We start from the raw sequence: 26,633 nt of genomic DNA, 5'->3' as shown, positions 1-26,633 counted from the left end.
GTACCAGAATAAGATAGAAAGAAAAATAGAGCCACTTGACATTTCTTCTAGTTCTAAAAGCCTACTATTCCTTTATTTGTGTGACCATCGAAGTTAAATTTCGGGTGGTCGATATGTGTATGGCTGTTATGAAACCAAATTAAGTAACAACACACTAATTGTCACTTTTCTTGAGTTCTTGTGTTGGCCTGAACCCCTGCTGGTGGGCCTAGTAGAGGCTGAGGCATCTCTACTAAACATATTTCTCGTTAACTATTAGCTTATATTTATTTATTTATTTTATTTTATTTTTTTAATAAATTAATTTTTTATTGGTGTTCAATTTACCACCATACATAATAACACCCAGTGCTCATCCCGTCAAGTGCCCCCCTCAGTGTCCATCACCCATTCACCCCCACCCCCGCCCTCCTCCCCTTCCACCACCCCTAGTTCGTTTCCCAGAGTTAGGAGTCTTTCTGTTCTGTCTCCCTTTCTGATATTTCCCACACATTTCTTCTCCCTTCCCTTATATTCCCTTTCACTATTATTTATATTCCCCAAGTGAATGAGAACATACACTGTTTGTCCTTCTCCGATTGACTTACTTCACTCAGCATAATACCCTCCAGTTCCATCCACGTTGAAGCAAATGGTGGGTATTTGTCGTTTCTAATGGCTGAGGAATATTTAAATCCAAGAACATGTTCTTGAATCTTACAGTTATTTTTAATCAAACAAGCATCTGAGTGGAAAACAAGTAAAGCCTCCAGTTTGACCCAGAATCTTCAAGCTCTGGGTCATGTGATATTTAATAACACACTCTGACCCCTCTGGACTAGCATCGCCACTTGAAATCCCATGTCAGAAGGAGCCCCACAATAATCCACGCTGGCTGCTCCGGGTTCCAGACAGGAGATGATGGTGTGCTTTCTCTTGCCATGCTTGACGCCATGCCTGATGGACTGCACCAAGATTTAAGAGCCAAGCATCCCCAGACAGCCAACACTAGGTTAAAAAGTCGAGTTTCTTATGAGGAAGCAAACTGGGAAGTGTCAGAGAGATGTAGAATCAAATTCTACCAACATCACGTAGTAACTGCTTAGCTCTGTATGGACTAATTTAGCTCTAAAATCTCATTTTTCTCCTCTGTAAAAAGGGGTTAATAATACTGCCCTTTTGTAATACTGCCCTTTTGAATTTTAGTGACATAATACATGTGAAGCACACTGTCCTGTGTGGAACGTATGACCACTCAACATACACTTGCTATTTTGTAGCACTTGTCTTAAACAAATTCAAGTTTCTTAAGGTACTCAGTAAAATTTTATAGATGTGGAAAATTTTGCAATCAGAATGCAAACAAAGTAATTCCTTCATCCATTGCCAAATCCAAAGTTGTAAAGATTTACTACTATGCTTTCTTCTAAGAGGTTTATGGTTTCAGCTCTTTGATTTAGGTCGTTGGTTAATTTTTGTATATGGCATGAGATAGGTGTCCAACTTTGTTCTTTTGCCTGTAGATAGATACTGTATTGACTCAGGACAGTTTGTGGAAGAGATTATCCTTTTCCCATCAAATGGTCTTCACACCCTGGTTGAAAACCAGCTGGCCATAGATATCAGGGATTATTTCTGGACTCTCACTTCTATTTCATTGAGTGTATCTTTCCTTACGCCAGTGTGGCATTGTCTTGATTACTTTGCTATGCAAAGTTTTGAAATCGAGAAGTATGAGTCTTCTACACATCTTCTGCATTTTCAATTTGTTTTGGCTATTCTGGGCTCCTGGAAATTCCACACGGATTTGAGGACCAGCTTTTCCATTTCTGCAAAAAAAGCCATCGGGATTTTGAAAGGGATTGCACTGACTCTAGATCATTTTGAATGGTGCTGCCATCTTAACAATAACCAATCCATGAATGTGGCTGCTTTCTATTCATTTAGGTCTTGTTTAATTTCTTTCAGCAACGTTTTGCAGTTTTCAACTCACAGGTCTTTCACCTCCTGGGTTAAATTCATTCCAATGTATTTTATATTTTTGGATGCTATTGCACAGGAATTATTTTCTTAATTAGCTTTTCAGATTATTCATTGCTGGTGTATAAAATCACAACTGATTTTTGTGTGTTGTACTCATACCCTACAACTTTGCTGACCTCATTTGTTGCTCTAGAAGGTTTTCTTTGTGTCTTTGGGATTTTCTGCATGTAGGGTCATGTCACTTGTGAAGAGAGGTAGTTTTACCTCTTCCTTTCTTATCTGGATGCCTTTTATCTCTTTTTATTGCCTACTTTCTCTGGTACTTCCAGTACAATATTGAGTAGCAGCCTTGTCTTGTTCTAGATATTAGGAGGAAAATGTGCAGTCTTTCACCATTAACTGTGATGTTAGCTATGGGTTTTTCATAAATGTCTTTTCTCCTGTTGAGAAAGTTACCTTCTAGTACCAGTTTTCTCAGTGTTTTTATCAGGACAGAGTGTTAGATTTTGTCAAATATTTTTTATGCATCACCTGAGATGATCATGTGTTTCTTCGCCTTTGTTTTATTAATTTAGTGTATTACATTGATTGCTTCTTACACGTTGAATCACACTTGAATTTCAGGAATGAATCTCTCTTGATCATGCGGTATAATCCTTTTGGTATGCTGTCAGATTTGGTTGGCTAGTATCTTGTTGAGGAGTTTTGCATCTGTATTCATAAGGGATATTGGTCTGTAGTTTCCTTTCCTTGTGCTGTGCGTTTCATGCTATGCATGTTTGTATGTGCATGCATGTGCACACACACATTTATAATTTACCAAATATCCAAGCTGCTTCAGACACTCGAAATGAAATGTTTGTCCAATAAGTATATCATTATACAATACACTAGGAAGGATGACAACTAAGAAGATTGTTTTCCCTGATTGTTGTTCTCAGTTCTGATTCCCAAGAAAAATACTGGGCCGTGCAATTTATATCAAGTATCCAACACTCATCTCATCTGTGCTACATTCAGAGTAGCTGTACCATGTTGTCAAGTGCACCTCAAACTTTAGTATACATACAGCTCACCTAGACATGCGATACAACTTTGAATTCTGTTGATTTGTCACAAAGGCAAAATCTTAGGTTCTGCATTTCTTATAAACTCCCAGGGGATGCCATTGCTGCTGGTCTGTAGACCACACTTGGAGCAGCAAGTTTGTGGCCACCGGTTAGGTAAGGGTGGGCCCATTCTTGCTTTGATTACTAATTACCTGCGAACAAAACTCTCCAATCATGAAGGCAGCCACGTTAAAGCAAAAATTCTTCACAAGGTGCTTAGGGAACATGCATGTGTGTGTGTATGCCTATGTAGGAAGAGCCAGGATTTTGTAATATGGTGTATTTGTGACATTGACCTGATCTAAGCCATCAGTCTGTACAATTCCATTCGTTTATTCTACCCGTTGAAAGCAAACAGGGCCAGGCCATAGCAACACTGTGCAGCTGATGAAGTTTTCCTATAGTGTATCCAGCTTCTGCTTTTGGTGGCCTATTTTGGAAAACAAAGCCCCCCACCCCCCAAACCCCCAATTTTATGGGGACCAGTGCTTCCTGCTGCTACTTCCTGCTTATTTCTCAACATTGGGATGAATCTGTTACCAATCAGTTGCTTTTGCACCAATATCCACTTTTTGGTAGGAGCTAATGGGGTTCACTCATGGAGATACTGATAAAGGGCAGGTTTATCTGTAAGTCCTGGGGATCCTGAGCATGGGTCGGTGAGAGACACACTGATTGGCCTTGTGATTAGCTCTGTCTTGGCATGTCCCCTCCACATCCTTTCTCTGTTCTCTCCTCTCTAGTTCCTGCCCAAGCACAAGTGGGGGCCGCCCTTCCTCCCCCTCTACCGGAGTAATCTTTTTCTTCCATCCCAGATGTTTTGTGTTTCCGAGGAACTGCTCTGATTTTTGTCACTTCTTTTATCTCAAGATTATGCCTGGAAAGAGTACTTTTCATATTATTTCTACCTTTTGTAGAAAGATATTAACTAAAAAGTATAATACCAGAATGTGCCTCCCTCCTGAACAGATCATTCCAAGCTTATCCCTGTGTGATAGGACAGTGATGAGCAGCTTTGAGTTCAAATGCTAAAATGGAAGCAGGAATTCCTTGGGAGATAGGGACAGGAGGAGTCAAATCATTACCATTTGGGCACATTAGAGCCACAGTCTTCAAAACATGGAGCTCACATAAATCTTAAAAATTTCTTTAAAACATTTTATATTCTCTTGCACTCTTTAAAGTTGATGTGCAAAAAAGTTATGTTTAAGTAATTGCAAAATGTACTGTCAATACTGATATTTAAAAGTAAAGTTGTTACATCATTCTTTTTAATATATCCAGTAAAATACGTAACGAATGATATCCACCATCACCTATTTAAAAATAAATGAACAAGCTTATCTTAATGGCCAGAAATTTTAATCAATTCTTTGAGCTCATTTTCCTATTCTGCTTGCCCCTCAGAAATGCATTTTATAATGTGTATTTGGGCTTGAAAATCTCCCATTGATCAGCCTCTTGTGTTTCTCTGTCAAAAAAATTTTTTTTAATTTAAATTCAATGTGCTTGGCACCTGGGTTGCTCAGTTGGTTAACTGTCTGCCTTTAGCTTGGGTCATGATCTCAGGGTCCTGGGATGGAGCTCTGCATCAGGCTCCCTGCTCAGCAGGGATCTGCTTCTCCCTCTTCCTCTCTCTTCACCCTTGTTCCCATGCTCTTTCTCTTTTGCTTGCTTACTGTCCCTCTCAAATAAATAAATAAAATCTTTTAAAAATTTCAATTTGCCAACATAGAGCATAATTTTATTTTATTTAAATTCAATTCAAAATTTGTAATAAATGAAACAAAAGAAAATATAAACAAAACAGAAATATGTACAAAAGTGAGACTTAACAATTTTGAAACATTTATAACAGCATCAAATAAGGTTCCAAGCATAAAGATGTCAAACTTTTAATTACTGGCATACTATTGACCTAAGAAACAGAAATTTATCTTATTATTAAACTCCCAAAGCAACATTTTATTGGAAATACACCTCTCCATGAGATAGATGGGACATGATTTACTTATTCTACTATTAGTACACATGTCACTGCTAAACTGAGTTGAGTTTCCATGTTATGTCTGTGCCAATGTCTCATTTTTATGGATGCTGGTGTTGAGAAACTTTGTTCACACAAATTAAATAGGACTGAAAGAAGAATCCTTGTATCAATGTTACTCAACTTAAAATATAATTCCTTCTGAATGATATGCCTTAAATAACAAGATCATCTATCATCAAAAATTATTTGATGGATGAACAACCATTTGAAACTTCCTTTAATTTTGTAGGAAATGAACTAAAACCCACTACACTGGCAAAATAATTCATTACCTAATTATTACAGTCATAGACTTTCTAGCCTTTGGATTGTCTCTTCGTTTGTCACCCCAAGATGTTTCACACCTGACGCCAACATGTGTTTGAAAGTACGTAGGGTCTTAGTGAAAGGATGAGGGAACCAAGTGGACCACTTGACCCTGCTCCCCTCAAGGAAGATCAGTTGTAGGAATGAGTATGTACAGAAGCCGAAGATTGGAAATTGATGCCCTAAAACCACCTAAGTGCCGACATGCTCCTTGGAACATATTCCAGGGTGTCTAGCAGGCTTGCCTCATAGACTAGAAGTCTCCACTGAGCTGCAGAAACCTGCTATGTTACACTTCGGGTGGTGTCCCAGACCCAGCAAACACCCGTCCTCAATGCTCTGCGTTTTCTGAGAACGACTCTCAGAGCCATAGTAGAGTCACTGTGTCCTCTGCAATCTCTTCCTGACTCTCTTAACCACCCCCTCAAGAGAGTGTGGCACCCAATAAGTTATTTAAAGCTTCTGTATATGTGTCTCAGATACCAATTTATATATTTTCATTGTTATTTCTAAGCTGTGTGCTTGGATGTGTATACAAACTCCAGGGATAGAGAACCAGGGGAAGAAAGATAATCTCTAGTACTCACAAGAAACACTGATCTAAATTAGGACTTGGGCCAATCTGCCTTAAGCTGAGAGGGGAGAGAAGAAAACATTTTTTTTTTAAAAGTCTAGTTATTTAAAAATAGTTGTCACCTTTCAAGAAGCCTTGGTCATTTTCTGTAAGAACTGATGACCTCATCCAATGTTGTGGCTAACTTGCAGCCACATATAATTAAATTCTGTCTTGCCATGTTTCTGCTGCAAGATAATGTGATGCTTCTCTTCCTGCTATGCTGCTGTGGGAGGGGGAAGCCAGGAGAAAATAGCCACCATGTGTGGCTGTGGAGGTTCAAGAATCTTCCGCCGTCACCCCTCTCTTGTTCTGTAGCAACAGTGATGTGCTCCTGTGAGGGGAAGGAGAGCTCTTATCTCATCTGTGTTCCCATTTAATTTGGATAACCACCTGTGAAGGTGGTATTACTATCCCTACATTACAGATAAGGAAACCAAGTCTCAGAGCGGCTATGACTTGGTCACTGTCTTGTACCAGTGGAGGGCAAAACCAAGACTACCAGTTGGGTCTGTCTTATTAGTGAGGTTATGTTCTTTCCAACAGGCATGGGGTCACCTTAGGTAGAAAACATCTCCCTAGCTGTACCCCAGATGGAGGGGTGGGAAGTCACTATGGTAGATGACTGTGGTCTTCAGAAATGCCTATGTGTATCTAGAGCAGTGCTTCCCAACCACTTCTGTATCACAGCATATAGAGAAGAGGAAAGCAGGTATTTGGGTTATACAGAAGCATTCCAAGGCTTGAGGCAAAAGGCCCAGTGTCATCCCAGCTGCTAAAGACAGCACACTTGTAATCCATGTAGACCATGGGTACTGGTGGTCTGACCCACAGGGTACAGGTGCAACTCAAACACAGTTTTTGAGGACCAGCCACCATGGCAGTGGGGTGTCTGCAGAATTGTATCCTTCATAGGATAAGCAATAGATGATCCTTTATCAAATTCATGATGACACACTTAGTGCCCTCAGAGCACTGGTGACTGAATCATAGGGTGGAAGAAAGCACTTTCTTTCATAGGCAGCTGTAACACCTCTTGTCCTGGTGGGTGGAGAGATGGACTGGCATTGCCTACAGATCATACAGTTGCTCACTGTTTTTTTCTCTTTTTCTTTGAATTGATTGACAATTCAAACATTGTTCTGAATGAAGTAAGAAGAAATGATACAGTGTGGAGTTGATGATTCTCACTTTAGATTCAAATGATTTCTAAGGAAGTAGAGAATATACAGGTGTATATATGTATATGTATGTACATACACACACAGAGAGAGGTGGAGAGATAAGAGAGAATATATAGGCATATATTCTCAGCAGATAAGTGTAAGCAGGCTCTAGGTAATTGGGTAAATCTGAGGGCATTAGTGTCTCCTGAGTATGATGAGATTTGCTTTTTGGTTTTCATTGTAATCTTGAAGACTCTTCCTTAGGGAAGCTTCAAGGCAGTGAGATGTGGATGCTTTTAGCCAGGGTCTGATCAATCAGAGGGAAGATGGATCTACTTAGGTAGGCTCTGTTCAGAGATAATATTTCCACCCTTGCTCAGTTCATCCAGAATTGCTGTTTGCAGAAGACTAGAAATAAAGCTCTAATGAGAATGCTCACATGAGGCTTCCTGGATATAGGGGAGACATCAAAGGATGTTGGTGATGGGTCTCCCAAACCTGGGGAGAGAGAAACAGAAGAGACAAAAAATTCCTCCTGGATACTTAAAAAAAAAATGAAACTTAATTTGAATTAGAAACATAAGTAACCTTAAAAAAATCTCATTCACCCTCGGTGTCTGTTGAAAGATGAATGGATAAAGAAGGTGTGATATGTGTATGCAATGGAATATTACTCAGCCATTAGAAACGACAAATACCCACCATATGCTTCGATGTGGGTGGAACTGGAGGGTGTTATGCTGAGTGAGATAAGTCAATCAGAGAAGGACAAACATTATATGGTCTCATTCATTTGGGGAATATAAAAAATGCTGAAAGGGAATAAAGGGGAAAGGAGAGAAAATGAGTGGGAAACATCAGAGAGGGAGACAGAACATGAGAGACTCCTAACTCTGGGAAACGAACAAGGGGTGGTGGAAAGGGAGGTGGGCGGGGGGTGGGGGTGACTGGGTGACGGGCACTGAGGGGGGCACTTTATGGGATGAGCACTGGGTGTTATGCTATATGTTGGCAAATTGAACTCCAGTAAAAAAAAAAATCTCATTCACAAGCAAGAAAAAAGACAACTTGTTTACAATGTAGGTTATGTAAGTTTAGAAATATCTATCTCAAACAAAGGAAATCAGGAGACAGAATGTCCTCTTTGCCTTTAAAAATGCCCTGGTTACGTCATACACCTGAAACTAATATAACACTGTAGGTCAATTATACTTCAAAAAAAATCCCCAAGATTTAAGGATCATCTGAACAAAATGTAAAATCTGTTATTATTGCTCAAATCCAAGTAAATTCCTTTGTATGGATTCCCAGGCTCCACCCTAGACTTACTGAATCAAATCCTCTTGGGATGAGACCCCAAAATCTGCAATTTAAAAGCTTTCTGGGCAATTCTGATGTGTAATGCTCAGTACTTGGGAATGTTCTAGCAGAGCAAAGATGTCTAGTATTGTGACTCAGATGAACTAAATATCAGCCTATGAAGAGCAGTTGGATTTTTATGAGCATTCTAGAGAAGTGTCGGGTAGGGGTGGGAGAGACGATGTTGATTCCAGGCAAGCTTGAATTCTAGTTGTTTGCATCTGGTTGTGTCTGTAAAATTCTGGCCTTTCATTCTGACAAGGAGGGTTGTAGTATGGATACTACACACCTCTATGTCCTACCAGGCCTGATACCTCAAAGGTCATTCAACTTCCATTTCTGAACAAGGATGTCTGTCCTGTAGTCCTGTCTCTTTTTTTGGGCCCTGGTGAGCTGGACTAGATCAGAAGTTCCTTTTTAATCGAGCCATAGAGCAGACCTGGAGCAAGTCCCAGATAACACGGCTCAGTTTCCATTCTAGTGTGGTCCCTTCATCACTGAACCAAAGGCATCCAAAGGCTCAAGAGTTAGCTGTAAGCCAAAGGGCTCCACATTTATGATTTATATCATTCCCTCCACACTCCTGGTTGGTGGACTTTTCTGTCTTTCCCTTATCTGTCTCCTACCTAGCTTGGGAACTTCATCTTGGCTGCTGCAAGTGACAGAAGGGGTTTTGGAAGTCCGAAGAGGATTTGAATGTTTTTTCTACCTCAAGCATGAGGACTAGTCTGCCTCCTTTCAGTTTTTCAGTATCTCCTTCCATCTTCATTATTCAACTTACTAGAACACTAATTTGTCTTCGGGTTATTTCTATTCAAATCATTATGGCTTTCTAGATAATTCTCTGGAAACTTTACCTTAAGAATCTGTCAATTAGTGGCCAGAAAATTGGGGCCACCAGTGAGGTGATTCCTAGTTTGTGTTTTAGGCTCTTTGGGGAAATAGAGAGATCAGATTATCTCGAATAATGAGGGTTACAGGAAGGAGACATGCAGAAATAAGAAATCTCATGGAAATGGGAAAATGTTTGCAAACTAGAGAGTCACTGAAGATGTAATAGGGCCTCAATGACAGTAATATCTTGTTGCTCCCTGGCTGTCCAAATCTGTGAATCTCAACTAGAATTTTGCAACATCAAATGTGTTAATTCAATTACTCTCTTTATAGCACAAAATCAAATGTTCTGAGAAAGGATCTAGTTAGATGGGCTTTTGTGCTAAGCCACCTCTGTCTGCTTGCCAGACTACAGATGGGCTACCTTTGAGCTAGGTGCCCACCTGTGGTCCAATCAACTGTGGCCAGGGAGCACTTGATGGTGGTGGATAGCACATCATAGAATGCATGGCCATCACCACAGGTTGGGTTCCCAAGAAGCTGACCCTGAAGATTAGTGTAAAAATTATTTATCAGAAAGTGTTCCCTTGAAAAAAAATTAGTAAAGATAGAGGAAGTGATATCTAGACATCTAGATGGGAAGTCAGAGGAAGCAGGATTATGGTATCATCAAATCTCCAGGAGGGTAGGTTTGGTTCAGTCCTGTAGGGGAGCTCTGGAGACAGGGTAGGTCACCCCTCAGAGTTGTCACAATATGGGCAGGGAAGTGGGGGTATTTATACCCCTGAATTTATTAGTCTTTGAGGAAGGGTTGGCTCAAGTCACAAATTCCTAGACACTTCAGCTTTCCTTATGCTGGCAAAATTGATGCTGGCAGCCAGAAGGCGGTCCTTCCTTAAGGAGATGTAGAGTCCACTGCTATGAGTGAAAGCACACCAACAGGCTGTGCTTAAGAAATGGTCAAAGTGGGGGTGCCTGGGTGACTCAGTCAGGTAAGTCTGCCTTCAGCTCAGGGTCCTGGGATAGAGCCTGGTTGGTGGGGGGTGGGGGTGGGGGTCTCTGCTCAGCGCCGAGTCTGTTTCTCCCTCTCCCTCTGCTCCTCTCCATGCCTCATGCTCTCTCGGGTATGTACTTTCTCAAATAAATACATAAAATCTTAAAAAAAAATGGTCAAAGCATCTGAGGGAACATGGATTGTAGCACTAACAGCATCTGCTACTGCCACCTAAAGAATGAGCTAGAGAGGCTTTCTTCACCAGGGCACTGTGGTCATGGCTTGTCCGGCCTATATTGTCTCACTAACAACAACGAACAGAGTTGAAAACTTAGGTTCAGCATGTAAAAGATGCCATCAAGTATCTGGTACCTGTGTCTACAGTATGGCACCTTCAGAAATGGTCAACAGAAGCTCGCATCAATCAGGCAAAAGCCATCACAAAGCAGACAAGAGTTCACACTCGGCCAGACTGCAGCTGTTTCCAGTGTATTAAGAAGAGATGAAGTGTTTTCAACCATGTCAACAAAAAGAAATCAACTTTCTTATCACTGAGAAATACCATTTCAAATATCTGATACAAATATAGCACATCTGTCTACAGCTCGCTCCATTTTTATTTCCACAAACTCTCCTCAGTTTAAAGAGTTACACGATATTCCATATCATCTATAAATTAACCATTTAGGAATCCCTGGCTGACAGTGTGTTCCCTCTTTTGAGGACTCTCATCACATTGGAGCCTGCACCATGGGGGTTTTCCCACGTCCTACTAGACAGTAATCTCTAAAGATAGGAACAGGGACCCACTTACAGCAATACAAACATTTAACAACTGACTTTCTGGGAAAAAATATATTCATATATACATACACCACTTTATTATATATTTTAATGATATAAAGGATGTATAGCACATAATTTATATATAAAATAATAATAAGCTATACAATACTCTGTGTTTTAAGTTCCAGATAGCCAATTGATTTTCACAGAGTGCTTTCACTGATTTTTGCTGAACTCTTCTGTCTCTGGCCAACCTCTCAATGCAGTTGAACAAGGGGAGTTCCAACCTGGATGGTGGTTGATATCTTCATTTATGTTAACAGGTAAGACAAAAAAGAAGATGTGTGCTACAACTTCACTCAATGGCATGAATGACTTCCAAAATGATTCTTGTGACTAAGGCTGGAAACTTACCGTTCCTGTCCTCCTAGGGTTCATGGGAGAGATGATATGTAAAGACATATATGATAATGGGATAATGACTCTGATGGAAGCACAAAGAAAGAAAACCCTGTGGGAGCTTATCATTTCCCACTTGATCAAGAGGCCACAGCAAAAAATGTGATTCTGGGCATGTCATGGAACCTCTAGAATCACAGCTCCTCACGTGCTAAACAAAGGAGTTAGAAGATGATATTTAAACTAGGCTGAGTCTATGTACCTTTGGCTCTCTGGAGGTACTCCCAACAAGGTGTGCCCTGCAATTCATGCAATGAGAAAGTCTATTCAGTTAAAAAAGGCTGACGGTGATACACACCCCTACAAATAGCTTAGTAACAAAAGCAAAACATAACAGTGATAGCTGATATTGTTGTGCTACAGTTGTAAATGATAAAATTCTCAACGAATGCATCACACACTCAATCAAGTTTCCCAATCAGTCCTCTGTGAAGCAGAGTTTACTCATGTAAACATGAGTCCTGTATTCTGTACATTAAGTCAATGTCGATCCAATATCCAGTCCATAGGTTGACATTGCTGCCTTCACATACTGACAACACAGTGCTCAAGGAAAACAAAGCCATTGATATGGATGGTGCAAATTTGAGTAAAATGTTGTGCATCTGTTGCTAAGTAATTTCTAAGAATCAGTGATAAAGAACACATTTCAAGAATCTACATTATTCTCTAATTTTTAGACTGCAATTTACAGCTTACATTATTCTATGATTTAGACTTTCACATTTTTACAGTGCAATATTTCCAGTTTCCCCATATAAATAGCCATAAAATGAATTATGGAATTAAAAGAATTTAGAGAGTGGGCAGATTAGAGACAGCTGGCTCTACGGGCAATATTTGCTATTTCATTTTCCTAAACATTCTCCTTCACTCCCACACACTCATACCCCCATACTCCTCTTTCACCTCTCTTTCTCTCTCAGTTCTTTTTCCATCAGTTTTCCATGAGCCACTCTTTGACTCCTCCTCCCTATCCCCACACTCCTAGGTAGGATACTTAGATGGGGAGCTGTCATCGAACCTCAACTGAATTAGAATCTTTCACCGAATATAAAGATAAACCCATTACTTCTCCACTGCTTTGGAGAAGGTCTGTAATTAGCTAGACACATATATCACTTTTACTTTCTCTCACTGAAACATATTTTTAAGACACATTTAATGCTAAGCCAATGTTTCCCAAACTGTGTTCTGTGGAATATTAGTGTTCATGGAGATGTTAACAAGTATTCTGGTTTTAAAAACTCTATGGTTGGAATCCAGGGGTAAAATACAAATGGGCACATTGAAGACTAAGATTTCCTGTGCTAAAGAAAGCCTATTTAAGTCTCTTTATGTCAGAAATTCACAAATTTATTTGATTATAGAGCTATTATTGATTGAGTAGCCTCTTTAATGGACCAGGGAACACATTTTGGGAAACACCTTACTAATGCAGTAAAACTTTTCTTTTCTATGCTCAAGAGCTGAGGAAAGGTGCTCTCTGGCTCCATCTCAGTCTCACAGGGCTGCTGTTCTCAGGAGAGAAGCAGCAGTCTGTGATGGGGGTCTCTGCTTACTTTCTTACTCATGCTCATTTTTGGCAAGCTTCTCACTCACTGTCTCCTTCTCTGCCATCCAGGATGAGCAGAAGCTTGTCCACAACCCTATTACAACCCTGCTGACCTTCAAAGATCTCACAAAGTAGCTGTGGGCCACCACTAGCTATCTGGGCCCTTTATCTTATGGTTCCATTGGCCTTTGTGCTGACAGCAAGCATCTTCTTCAAGGACTCTGATCCCAGAACTTGAGGAGGTTGTGTATAAACTTTCTTGGACCAGCTATTGGATCCTGATCTGTGGGCCACTAATTCTCCCTTCCAGGTGGTATCGAAATTATCTAGCCTGCCTTACTAGAGGTGTTATCCTATAAAAGGTGACTTTAATGCCTCCCAACAGGGCACCTGTGCCCCAGTGCCTGGTTTACCTGTCGTTACAGATAAGGCAACTCACCAGGCCTCCAGCAGGTATTAATGTGAACTGGGCCAGCAGTACATTTCTCACACCGGCATTGATGAGTTGAAGTTCAAGGTTGTGAAGGGTAGTGCCCGCCACAGTGTAATCCTTTAAAGCTACTACTTCGTAGTTGGTATTGTGTTTTTGATATATGCCTTATTTCAAGCTTATTTGTTTATCATATAGAGGCAAAGATAGTAGAAATTAAAACCAGACAGACCCGGATTCAGAGCATGGCTCTTCCTCTGTTTGTGTGTCTCTGGAGCAAGCTACCCAACATCTCCAAACCTGCATTGCCTCATCTAAAAAATAGAAGTAATGATAATCAATAGATTATTATTGCTAGTAAGAGAAATAAATGAGATTATGCCTGTAAAGCCCTAGTATAAAATATGGTATATGGCACAGAGTGAAGGTTCATGAAATATTAACTACGATTTCTATTATTTACATTATTACAGTCCAATACTGGTGTGTGTGTGTGCGTGTGCATTCTTCAGTTAACTTCCCCAAGTTGAATTCTTTCCTGTAAAACGTAAATTCCTACCACATGGTGTTAAGGAAGTCGCATGGGTGGACGGTGATGTATAGGAGACAGGTGACCCAGACCCTGGATGAACTAGTTAGTGGAGGCTATTGTGGATGGAAATATTTGCTCAAGAAAAAGAGGTGGGGGGGGGGGGACCGCAAATCTTTCCCTTAGAGTGAGCAGGGAGGAGAAGGTCACTAGATAACGCCGCCGTGGGGAAGCCCAGCTGGGCAGCAGACAGGTGTAAACGCGGAGGCTTGCCCGCATCCTGCACTAGAATGGGGGCCACCAAGCCCTCTGCCGCTGAAGAGGCCCCCCAGGAGCGGCAGGGTTACCTCCGCGGCCTCTCCCTTGGGTTGCGCTTCCCCGCGTCACCTCCGCGACCCGCCAGGTCTCCCGGAGCCTGGTTACTAGGCGCGAGAGCGTCCATGGCAACCGCCGGCCGCAGGGTTTCCCTCGGTTCCTCCTGCCGCCCGCCCTTCCTCCCACCGGCCAATCGGCTCCCAGCGAGCCGGCAGGGGCGGCCGTTGAGTGGTCCGCGGGCGCTGACGTCACAGTCGGGAGGGCGGGGCCGGCGCCGACGGGTCGGGGGCGCAGCCGCGGAGGGCGGTCGGTGGGGTCAGCCACCCTTCCCGCTCTCCGCCCCTTCCCCGCCCCTCGCCGGCGGCCGCTGACAGGTGAGTGGTCCGGTCGGCGCCTGCCCGCCGCCGGGACGACCCCGACCGCGTCCCCTTCCCCGGCGAGGCCTCATCGTTTGACCCCAGAATTCGGGGTGAAGCCGTGGAAACCCTGGAGTTCCTCAGTCTGCACTTTCCTGCTCGCACCCCTCAAAGCAGAAACCGTCCAAACCCCCGGGTACCCGCTCCACAGGCCCCCACCCCACGCCTTCGTAGCTTACATTTCCGACGCTTTTCAAGGATTGAGAAGTTATTTCTAAATGCAGAACGAGCAAAGGGGCGCCTGCCCCCCGGATCCTGTGCTCACTCCGTGATTTCTTCCACCAGTGAGCAGGGCTTTTGCACGGGGCGCGGTGTCCGGCCTCATCCGCCGGCTTTTCAAGTGCGGCCAAGGGGAGGGGTTCCAACCAAAGAGAATTCCTGACATTCCCATCAAGGCAGGTGTTCGGTTTCCCTCTGACCCTGAAGCTCTTACTTGGTTTTTGACCTTTTTTTTTTTTTTTAGACCAAGGCCCTTTATGTTTCTCCCTGGATGCTTATGATCGTTGTAGATACATACTTTAGAAATGAGTAATATTGGGTCGCTGTGAATAAAGCAAGTTGTTCCACTCCTAGGCAAAGTGTTTCAAGGTTTGTGATAAAATATTCTACTCTATTTTTTTTTTTTAAGATTTTATTTATTGATTCATGAGAGACACAGAGAGAGAGGCAGAGACACAGGCAGAGGGAGAAGCAGGCTCCCTGCCCGATGCAGAACTTGATCCCAGGACCCTGGGATTAGGACCTGAGCCAAAGGCAGATGCTCAACCACGGAGCCACCCAGGAGTCCCTACTCTTTTCTTTTTAAAGTGAAATATTTTGTGCAATAAGTGGAGTGTCCAAGCATCCATGTGCTCACTCAGGCCTCAGTTAAACAAACAAGCTAGCAACGTTTCAGTTGTGGATGACATCTCCTTCCTATGTACCCCTTGGGAATCTCATTCCCCTTTCTTCTTTTCCAGCTGAACTTACCTACCAGAATTCAGTGTTTACTTATATTCTGTATGTTTTTATGCCTTCTCTACTTATGTATTTGTCCAAAAACAAATATATAGTGTTATCCTTAAAGTTTGTATAATGGCATCATGCTTTACATGCTCTAGGTTGTTTATTTTAACTGCTGTGTGATAATGTTTGTGTGAACTTACACAAATGATGTATGCCTACTTCTGTTGATAAACTTTTAGACTGTTTAAAAGTTGTTAGAAATCTTATGTTGAGACTGTCTAAAATTGTATGTTTGAGACTGTCTGAAAATTGTAAGAAATGTTATGTTAATTTAAGAATGTTTAGAAACATTCTTGTACATTCTTCTACATTCTTGGGTACACACTTGAGTTTCTCTAGGCATATCAAAAAGTTGAATTGGTGAGTCATGGGGAATGTGCTTTTTCAACTTTGCTAGAAACTGCCACATAGATCTCCAAAGTATCTTATTTTTTCTTTCCACTTTCAGTGAAGAGAGTTCCATATTAAATATTTTTTTGGAAGAAATATATTATGTAACTTTTCCTGCATTCTTATTTAATATACACATAAAAAGAAAATGCTTAAATGTTGAAATCTGCTACATTTTTTAAAGATCTGCTCCTCATTAATGTATGGGGGCAGTGTTTTCTTTCTGCCCCAGTTTGAAACTGTGACTAATTAGGTGGATATAACCAAAGGAGCTAAGTGGGGGGAGTTGTATATGATTATTTCAAGCCTCTTCTGGTCAGTGATGTGAGGCAAGATATGGAGCAAGTCATAGAAATCTTCTTTCTGTACTTGTCATGTCTTCTGTAGAAAGTGATCCACAGGTTTTTATACCTTAAAATATTTATGATTTTAAAACCTTGCCTAAACATGCTAATAAAATATGTTTATCCAACTTGAGGTCATCTTTTGGATTATAAGTGGAGCTTCCCTGTACCTACAGTCTTTGTGTTATTGATCATATTTTTAGCATGTTAATATTTATAGAAGACAATTATAGCATTTTTTCCCAGTAGGTAAATAACTATTGACTCCACATTAAATAAATATAGCCAAACACTGTATTTGACTTCATTTCTTAAAATGCTTTTTGGTCATGCCTAAAAGTATAATAAAAACAATTGCATAACTTAGGGTATGACTTTTTCCACAGCTATTGTTAGTAATTCTTCCAAAGAATTTGTTAAGTTTGCTTGCAAATAAGAGACATTTATAGATAGCATCAGTTAATGATCTTAGTGTGTGCTGCACGAGCCCTATTCATGTGTGACTCAGAATTTAGAGAATAATTTAAATGTTGTAAAAGGCACATCATCAAAGTAAGCTATGGGCTTTAAAAAAAAAAAAACCTGAGGTATTATTTCCTTAAAAGTGGTAGAATTCATGAACAAACCCATTTAGGCATGAAGTTTTTTTTGAGGAAAGATTTTAAACTCTAGATTCAGCTCTTTTAACTACCATAGGGCTAGTCAGGTGATCAATTTCTTCTTTGGTCAGTTTTGGTTATTTGTGTTTTTAAAGCATTTTGTGCATTTCATCTCTGTTGTCAAATTTCTTGGCATAATGCCTACTTAGGAAAAAAAAGTGTGTTTAATTTCCTACTATTTGAGAAGTTTCCAAATATTCTTCTGTATTAGTTCAGTATGGTCAGAGAACATATTCTGTATCATTTCAGTGTTTTATGTTTATTGAGAACTTGTTTAATGGTCAGCATATGGTTTACTTGGGTGAATATTCTCTGTGTAATTGGAAGTAGTATGTAATCTGCTGTTTAAAAGTATTTTTCTTTCTGTTTTATTGAGATAAACTGACATATAGCACTGTATAAGTTTAAGGTATACAGCATAATGTCTTACATATATTGTGAAATGGGTACCACAATAAGTTTAGTTAACATCTGGCATCTCATATATACAAAATAATCTGCTGTTTTGAGTGATGTATTCTATAGATGTAAATTAGGTACAGTTAGCTATTTTGTTCAAGTAGCCTACTTATTAACCAATTTTTTATTTGTTCTAACAATTACCGGGAGAGGAGTGTTGAAATATCTGACTATAGTTGTGAATCTATGTCTCATTTTAGTTCTATCAGTTTTGGCTTTATGAGTTTATTTTTTTATTTTTTATTTTTTTGTCACAGAAAATCCAATTTATTATTGCTAAAGTTAGATTTTGTGGAGGACCAGAGATCACATATTAGCAGTCTCATCAATAAAGTGACTATTATCTATAATCAGAATTTTCAAAAATATAAAATTATATACATATATAATGCAATACAAATATTTTTTCTATCCTTTAATTTCCAAAGCATGCTAATTCATATCTGACTGATAGTACATAAATATCCTTTCATGATAGGCCAGGACATCAATGTTATCCCAGTTACACAAAAACAGATACAAAATAGTGTTATGTGACTTCCTTGTCTGAAATTATAAACTAAGTTTGTGTGCATATATATTTTTAAATCCCTTTATTCCCATTCCATCCTTTTGGCTAAACTTTATTCGTATATTATCTGCCCTTCTGATAGTCCCCTCTCTTATGAAAGGCATTATTATCCAGTCACCCCAGACAAATCTTCTTCTTCACCCCCCCCCCACCTTTAGTCATCTATTGCTAACAAGACATCTTCTTAAATCTTTCTGGAATTAATCTCTTCTCCATTAGAATTCCCTTTTGCAAGTCAGTTTCTTCATAAGTTTGACATGAAAGATTTTAATTGCTCTGCTGAAGTTTTTTCTTCTTTAGTGAATGGTGACAGCTCCAGGTCTGTTTGCTTCATGGTCATAGTCTTATCGACAGTAGCAAAAATGTGGTTCTTAGTTTCTTTCTGCTCTGCAGTAATTGGTTAAAGTGTGTATGCAAAGTTTGATATCGAGACTTCATTGCTGACAATTCCTTTAACAGTGTAACTGGATTTTTCTCTGCTGTATCAGGATGATTATTCTTGATTTCATATTCCAGCCTGTACTGAATGTAATCCAGATCAGAGTCAGTTTTCTGGAACATCAGTTTCAGCTTATTGACCTCCGCCTTCATGTTGAATAGTTGACATTCCTCAGCGGCTTTATGTGTTTAAAATTCTATTAGTGGTTACATAGAAATTGAAGATCATTATATCTCCTTGATTAATCTTTCTCCTTATTTCTCTCTTTCCTCATGATAGTATTTATTGTCCTGAAGTCTGCTTAGTTTGTTATTAATATAGGCCCTTCAATATTCTTTTGATTTGTATTTACATGGCATATCTTTCTCCATACTTTTAAAAACTTATCTGTGTTTTATATTTAAAATGGATTTTTTTGAGATAGCATATAGTTCAATATTGCTTTATAAAAACCAGCTTAAGAATCTGTGCCTTAAAAAAAAAAAAAAAAAAAAAGAATCTGTGCCTTTGGGGACACCTGGGTGGCTCAGTGGTTGAGCGACTGCCTTTGGCTCCTTGGAGCACAATCCTGGAGTGCTTCTCTCTCTGCCTGTGTATCTGCCTCTCTTTCTGTGTCTTTCATGAATAAATAAATAAGATCTTTAAAAAATTTTTTTGATTTACGTAACTATATAATGGGCTGCAATGCTTATATTTAAAAGACTTAATATTTTTAACTGTTCAATTTTATTTGCTAATATAATAATATCAATAGATGCAATTCACATAAACTAAAGCTCCTTGAGATCCTCAATATGAGGTTATTTGACTACAAAGGGATCCTAAGATTAAAAATATTTTGAACCACTGACCTGGAACATTTTCTAAGAAATAAATAAAAAAGAATTAAAACTAACCAGCTAAGAGGGGAGACAAAAAATAGAAGACTTCAATGTGGGACTTGATCCCAGGACTCCAGGATCATGCCCTGGGCCAAAGGCAGGCCCTCAACTGCTGAGCCACCCAGGCATCCCACTCAAATGCTTTATTAAAAAGCTATATTTCTGAAACAAAGAATATCTAGTGAGAAGATGAGCATTATTTTACATACATGGTAAAGTTCTTATCTGCCCTTCTGATAGTCCCCTCTCTTATGAAAGGCATTATTATCCAGTCACCCCAGACAAATCTTCTTCTTCACCATCCCCCACCCCCCCACCTTTAGTCATCAAGTGCTAACAAGACATCTTCTTAAATCTTTCTGGAATTAATCTCTTCTCCATTAGAATTCTTTGATTTCTGTCTTTTTTTTTTTTTTTTTGATTTCTGTCTTAGCAGCTGGGTTCTCCTATATACTGTATTTAGTCTGTTGTGATCACATATCATGTGACTCTGGAAAACTCCCTTGTTAATTTGTGAGAGAATGAGAGTGAAAAGGGAAAACAACACCTGGGCATTTACTATGAAAATAATTTTGACCTTGTCAGCCCTGAGAAGGTTTTAATTTGGGCAAGTCCCTGGGTTATGGGTGATGTCTTGAGAACTGATGCTCTCAAGTTTGCAATATGCATTTTATACTTATTGCAGTATATGTTTAAGTAACATTATTTCATTTTAGTTATGACCCTTAGAATAATACATTTCCATTTCGGCTCTCCTTTATTGGTGCTATTATGACCATATAATTTACTTCTCTTTTTATTATAAACTCCACGATATTTTTTTTTATTATTTCACTTTACACAGCCATCCTTTAAAGAAATTTACAAGTTAGAGAAGAATATTTTTTATACTTGCCATTACTGGCAGTTTATTTCTTTGTGTAAATCCAAGTCTCCATCTGGTATGATTTCCTTTTGCTTGAAGAATTTCCTTTTAAGAATTCTTTTAGTCTAGTTCTGCTGAAGGTTAATAATCTTGGCTTTATTTCTATGAAAAAATTTTATTCCACCTTCCTCTTTGAAGGATCTTTTCACTGGATATAGAGTTCTAGGCTCACACTTTTTTCTAGCCATTTAAAGATGTTTGTCTTTGGCTTGCATAGTTTTTGACAAGAATTCTGCACTAATTCTTATTTTTGCTCCTTTCTATATGTAACATGTCTTTTTGCTCTGTTTTAAGTTTTTCTCTTTATTTTATTCTCTGATTTTCAGCAATTTGATTATGATGATCCTTGAGGTGATGGATTGGTGGTGATAGTGATGATAGTAATTTGTGCATGCATGTGTGAATGGGTGTGGGCTTATCCTCTTGGAGTATTTGGAGTTTCTTAGACCTAGAGATTTATAGTTTTCATCAAATTTGGCAAATATGGAGCCGTTATTTCTTCAAATATTTTTGTCTTCCTCCTTTTTCTATATGACTCTGCATATATGATGTTAGATTACTTGATATTTGCCTGTGTTACTGAGGATTTTCTCTCTCTCTATCTTTTTTTTTCATTTAAAAAAAGTCTGTGCTTTGGTTTGGTTAGATTTGAACTCACTAATCTGTATTTCTCCAGTGTCTACTCTGCTGTTAATCTCATCCATTGAAATTGTTCAAGTATAAACTGTATGAGTATATATTGTATGTTTTATTCCTAAAGTTATGCGTGGTTCTTTTTTAAAAATTATGTTCTTGTTTTATGTTCATTTTACTCTTGTTTTCCTTTAAATACTTGTACATTGTTTGTTTGTTCTATCAAATCTTTCCTGTTGCCTGATTTTTTCCCTAATTATGTGTCACATTTTTTTTCCTGCTGCTTGGCATGTTTGATAATTTTAATTGAATGCTGGACATTGTGATATATATCTGAATGTCTTGATGTTGTCAGGCAATTAAATTACTTGTGGATTAATTTGATCTCTCCGAGGCCTATTTTTAAAGCTTTGCTGGAATGAATTTTTAGTATTTTTACTCCAGAGATAGATCAGCCTTGTCTCTAGTGTGTGACTCCTTTGAGGTCTCCATGGAATGCTCCAAGTGATCACCTCCACTCTGACTGGCCTGAGTTCAAAATATCTCTCCATCTTCTGTGAGCTCTAGAAATTGTTCAGCTGACAACCCAGCCATCATTCTTTGCCAAAGTTCATACAGTGTTCCTTCATGTATGTGCAACCTATTGCTCAGCAAAGACACAAGTGGGCCCCTTATATAGGAAGCTCTTTTTCTACATAGCTTGCTTTATTCTGGAATCCTGCTTCACAATTTCCAGCTGTCTCAGCTTCCCGAAATTCTGATCTCTTCAACTCACAAAGTTGCCAGGATCTGCTCACTTTTCATCTGGTTTTCCTGTAATCTGGAAATTGCCTCCAGGAAGAATGCCAGGACAATCAGAAGGCTTGCCTTATTTGTTTCTCTTTTCTCAGGGATCAGAGTCTTGTGCTGTCCATTGTTCAAAACAGGTGTATCATATATTTTGTCTAGTTTTTTAGATGTAAGAAGCTAAGTCTAGTTTTTATTACTCTATCATGATTGGAGTCAGAAGTCTATTTTGAAATTTTAGGTCTTTCTTAGGACATGACATTCTCAGTTTCCTTGACCAATAATGACCGAAATATAAGATGTTGCATACTATTGTCTTTTAATCAGTCTTCTTGAATGACTTGCAAGATGGCTAACTGGAGCTGGAACTTCCATTGTGTAACTGTGTGAGAACATGTGTCTTGCGTAAAATATTGTCTCCATGTGAAACTTACTGCCACACACAAGGATCTCTACATCTGTGTACTTTAAACAATGGAGATTTATGCTTCATATTCCAGATTTAAAATTATATCGCATCCCTAATTAAAAAATATATCACTAGAAACTTTTGTTGAATTAAGAAATATATCACTGGAAACTATATTGAATTAGTCAATCCGTATGTCTCCTCTGGCTTCTGAACCTCTGCATTTCACAAATCACCACTCATAGTATATGACTCATGGCTTAACAAACATGGGTTTAGATGCTTCAAGACTTCAACATAATAGGTTTTGGGTAAACATATGTGGTAATTCTACACTTGGAATTCCTTGGTTGAAGGACCAAGTGTGTTGCTAGCTATTATTGTCAAGAATTAAGAAAATCCAACTAAGAGTCATCCAATACCCACATGAAGCTTCTTTATGAAAGAAAAGTGACAAGATTATGTCTAGATTTGACTGGAGAAGAGGTTAGAACTGAAAGTAGCCATGAAGACCCTAAGGTCTCAAGTTGCTTTGAATTTTCTTTTTTGAAAAACAGTGTTTAACTTTCAAACTGAAGTGAAGAACTGCAAGGGGTTATTAAGGTTTCCTTTTGACCATCATACTCCTAGGCTTGGCCAGTACAAGTATTTGGGGACTGAGGGAAGGAAGACTTAGGAGAAGGTCAGGGAGTTAGGACTGTGTGGGCCACCACCATGTCAGTGGGCAGTTGTTTCACCATATGTGGAATGAGTGTGTTTCAATTTGACCACAATTCTACAAATAGATTATTTTGTGGTTTGGGGACCAAAGGCCTCAAGACATAGCTATTTAAATAATCATTGAATGATTTTTTTTTCTGATATGTTTATATCTGATTTATTTTTCCTTTTCAGTAAATGGGTCCATAGGCGCTAACCCGCAAACAGAATGATATTTAGATACTGAAAAGTATACCATAGACTGTGGCATCTTGACTTTCCTAGCTAATAATGACCAAAAGTTCCAGACAATAGAATATTTTTCAACCAAAGAAAAGAATATTATTATTATTATTCAAAAGAATAAAGTGGATCTATATGTTCTAACAGGGGAAGAGGTCAGAAATATATATTTTAAAATATATGTATTCTAAATGATACATATAATCATTAAGATAATTCAGTATTTATATTTAAAAAGGTCTGTTCATATGTATAAATGGTATATAAGTAGGTGCATTTTTAAGGTAGCTTTAAAAACAATACATATGTTGGTATATGAATTGAAAAAATCTAGAAAGAAACAACTAGAATCAATTATTCACTGGAGATCACTTTGGGGGAGGGATGGATATTTATCTTTTATTTTATATACTCTTTTGGATTAGTAGTTTAAAAAGCTCACATTTAATGAACATTTATTTTGAGCCCAGAATGATGATAAGCATTCCAAATACTTAGCATTGTCTTACTTAGCCCTAACAACTGCCCTAGAATGTCTATATTGAAGGTGCCTAGAGGTGACAAGTTGCCAAGAAAAGGGAGCCAGGTATTTGCCTTGAGCTATGTTTGCATACCAAGCACACTGTTGTTATTATCCAGGTTTTGTGCTCATTTAGGATGACTTGGTAGAGGAAATGCTGCCAAGTAACACTTTGCTGTTAATACCTCTCATAAGAATACAGAGAAGTAAGTAGTAGTATTATTCTTAATTTAGAGATGGGAAACTGAGGAACAGATAGTTTAAATAATTTGTCCAATGCCTCACAGCTAGTAAATAGCAGATTTGAGTCCCTGTTAAAATGCATACTTTAGTCTCTTAATTTAGATTTGCTACAGGATAATAATAACTTAAATTTAAAAAATTTCAGAAATTAAAATGGCCAACCTAAAAAATGTAATTTTTAGTTTATTCTAGAAACAAAGATAGAAAAAAATTTTTTTGGAATATATTAGCACTGGTAAAAGTGGATATCAAATTAAGACAAATATTTAACATGTTAGGGAATGCTGCTACTAAAATAAGTCAAATGTGGTGTTTATTTGTAAATTTTCACCTAAGATTAATTTATGTGACTGTCTGTTTTTATATCCCCTCCCCTCCTTTTAAACAGGAGAGATTTACAATAGTGTTTGAGCATCATGGATGCTTTAGGTTCTACGTTAACGGCAACTTATGCCCACCCTAGACCAACACCAACCAACTTCCTACCAGCCATCAGTACTGTGGCATCAAGCTACAGGGACCGCTTCCCCCACTACAATTTAACCCATACCTTGAGCCTTCCTTGGAGACCAAGCACATACTACAAAGTAGCATCCAACTTACCAACCTTGGGCCCATACTGCACCAGATCTCAGAAGGTGTGCGAGAGCACCATGCTTCCCTTTGTTTCTAATAGAACCACTCTCTTCACAAGGTATACTCCTGATGATTGGTACAGGTCCAATTTAACCAACTATCATGAATCCAACACTTCCCGACATAATTCAGAGAGACTAAGGGTAGATACATCTCGCCTGATTCAAGACAAATATCAGCAAACAAGAAAAACCCAGGCAGGCTCCACCCAAAATTTGGGAGAACGAGTCAATGACATAGGATTTTGGAAATCTGAAATCAATCATGAGTTGGATGCGATGATTGGAGATACGAATGAACTCACTGATGTTAAGAAAAAATTGGAGAGGGCTTTGATGGAGACAGAAGCCCCTCTTCAGGTAAATATAAGAGCTTTGATAAAAGACACTACATATTTGTATGATTATAATCCACTGGTCGAATTACTGTGGTTATTATCTGTTGAAATATATTTTGCTTCACCTGTAGAAGCCAACCTCCTATCAATACATCTGTTAACTACTTTCAAAAATCATGACCAGTTTTGCACATCCTGCAGAACAACTCTTTAAGTAGAAAGAATTCTGAATGCAAAGCAAAGGAGGTTAATTAGAGAGACACCCTTAGGACCCACAGTGTTTATGGTGAGAATGCCATCTTCCCATCTACTAAATAGGCTTCCTGGTCATTGCTTTCCCTGGATATCATATATAATATTTGAGAGAAAAAAGTACTATTATTTTAATCGGTGTCATGAAATGCCTCCTGTTAATATGTTACAATTCCTTTTTGGGGCATAGTGAAATAATCAGTGAGACCATCTTAGGAGATGGAGTGAATTTGGTAATAGAGAAATGAGCCTGAGGTTAAGCCACTTGTAGTGGTCATGGAGGCAGCATTTTAGTTTGTTGCTAGCCTCTGGCTACCCCTCACCGTTCGAGGGTGTGATGGAGGAGGGGGTCTCCAACCCCATTCTACCCACCACCATTGAAAGAAGACATTCTATATTTGAAGACACGCAAGTTACAGAAATTATTTCAGAAGCTGTATAAAATTGAAGCAAACAGCACTTTTCTTCACGTTTATATGACTTCCCATATGATAAGCCTTTGCAGTATGTCTTTATTATGACTTCAATGACAGAAAAATTTAGAGAACTAAGGAGCTAGAGGTCTAGTGGGTTGAAAAGTTTGTTGGAGACCCCTGTACATTGTTACTTCTTATTGTGCACCCCCACCCTGTCCCCCCCACCAGACACAAGCATACAGAAATAAGCACAATCACCAGAAATCCTGAGAAAGGGTGCTAGTACATAAATGAGACCTTTTTACACTAACGTCAAGAAATACTTTTGAGGATTGGAAGCCTTTCCATAACTTCTTCATGCTTTGGCTCATATTGAGGATTCCTGGTCTATTCTGCACCCCACCTTACCCACCCCACTTTAGAGTATCCTTAAAATGATAGCCACTTACCTGAATTTCCAGAGGACATCTAATTTCTTCCTTTCAATATTCCTTTCAGTGAGATGGTTCTAATTTGTATTTTTTCCTACAATTCTTGTCCAAATGTTCCTACGTGTTCAAACATTTACTATCAGCACAGTGCTAGAAGGTTCTGATTAAAATTAGAATTAGTCCCATAAACAGATACATCTTAAGGGGAAAATCCAGATGATCGACTAATATAAGACAAAAGAGTTAAAATTCCCTAATAAAAATGAAAATTAAATCAATGAAGTATCCATCTTTGGCCTATCATATTTGCAACAGTGGAAACTGATGACTTCTGGAGTTGGCTGAAGTGCAGCAGGTGGATACTTTTCTATGTTGCTGGTAAGATTAGTAGAATCCTACTAGAAGGTGGGTTAGTAGAAACTTAAAAAAAAAGCAGTTTAGTAATATACATGGAAACACTCAGTGTTCCCCT

General features: G+C 38.9%; 2 protein-coding genes and 1 pseudogene across 4 annotated transcripts in view; 1 reads left to right on the top strand and 2 right to left on the bottom strand.

The window, feature by feature from the left end:
• Positions 1–4,803: 4,803 nt before the first annotated feature.
• On the bottom strand, positions 4,804–15,268 carry LOC102156927. Its single transcript, XM_038538804.1, has 6 exons — positions 15,166–15,268; positions 14,500–14,910; positions 13,856–13,937; positions 11,841–11,877; positions 7,646–7,704; positions 4,804–6,374 (listed from the first exon to the last, which is right to left on the bottom strand). The coding sequence occupies exons 1-6, from the start codon at positions 15,266–15,268 to the stop codon at positions 6,320–6,322; spliced, it is 747 nt and encodes a 248-aa protein (XP_038394732.1). The 3' UTR covers positions 4,804–6,319.
• Positions 14,730–26,633, top strand: part of TEKT3 (tektin 3) — a 40,435-nt gene continuing 28,531 nt past the window's right edge. The window contains exons 1-3 of one of the 3 annotated variants that reach the window (XM_038536949.1): positions 14,730–14,841; positions 15,347–15,471; positions 24,478–25,084. In XM_038536949.1, the coding sequence (XP_038392877.1) occupies positions 24,506–25,084 (579 nt within the window). In that variant the 5' untranslated portion in view covers positions 14,730–14,841; positions 15,347–15,471; positions 24,478–24,505. Of the gene's footprint in view, positions 14,842–15,135; positions 15,279–15,346; positions 15,472–24,477; positions 25,085–26,633 lie in introns of those variants that run through there. The other 2 variants (XM_038536950.1, XM_038536951.1) reach the window with 2 other exon arrangements.
• On the bottom strand, positions 18,556–18,902 carry LOC100687368 (annotated as a pseudogene).

This window comes from Canis lupus, chromosome 5 (genome assembly GCF_011100685.1).
Source record: "Canis lupus familiaris isolate Mischka breed German Shepherd chromosome 5, alternate assembly UU_Cfam_GSD_1.0, whole genome shotgun sequence".
NCBI lineage: Eukaryota > Metazoa > Chordata > Mammalia > Carnivora > Canidae > Canis > Canis lupus.
Note: the sequence above shows the minus strand (reverse complement) of the source record. Positions and strands in the feature narration are given on the sequence as shown.

What these genes read in the sequence shown, in the direction of transcription:
- LOC102156927 (XM_038538804.1), bottom strand. Translation starts at nt 15,268, where the DNA reads ATGTCAGGAATTCTCTTTGGTTGGAACCCCTCCCCTTGGCCGCACTTG. An exon ending in CCAAGGGAGAGGCCGCGGAG is followed by an intron (nt 13,938 to 14,499) that starts GTAACCCTGCCG and finishes TCTATTTTTTAG; the next exon opens with ATGAGGCAATGCAGGTTTGG. An exon ending in CTATATCCAGGAAGCCTCAT is followed by an intron (nt 6,375 to 7,645) that starts GTGAGCATTCTC and finishes TTCCCCTCACAG; the next exon opens with GAGCACATCACTGTTGCTAC.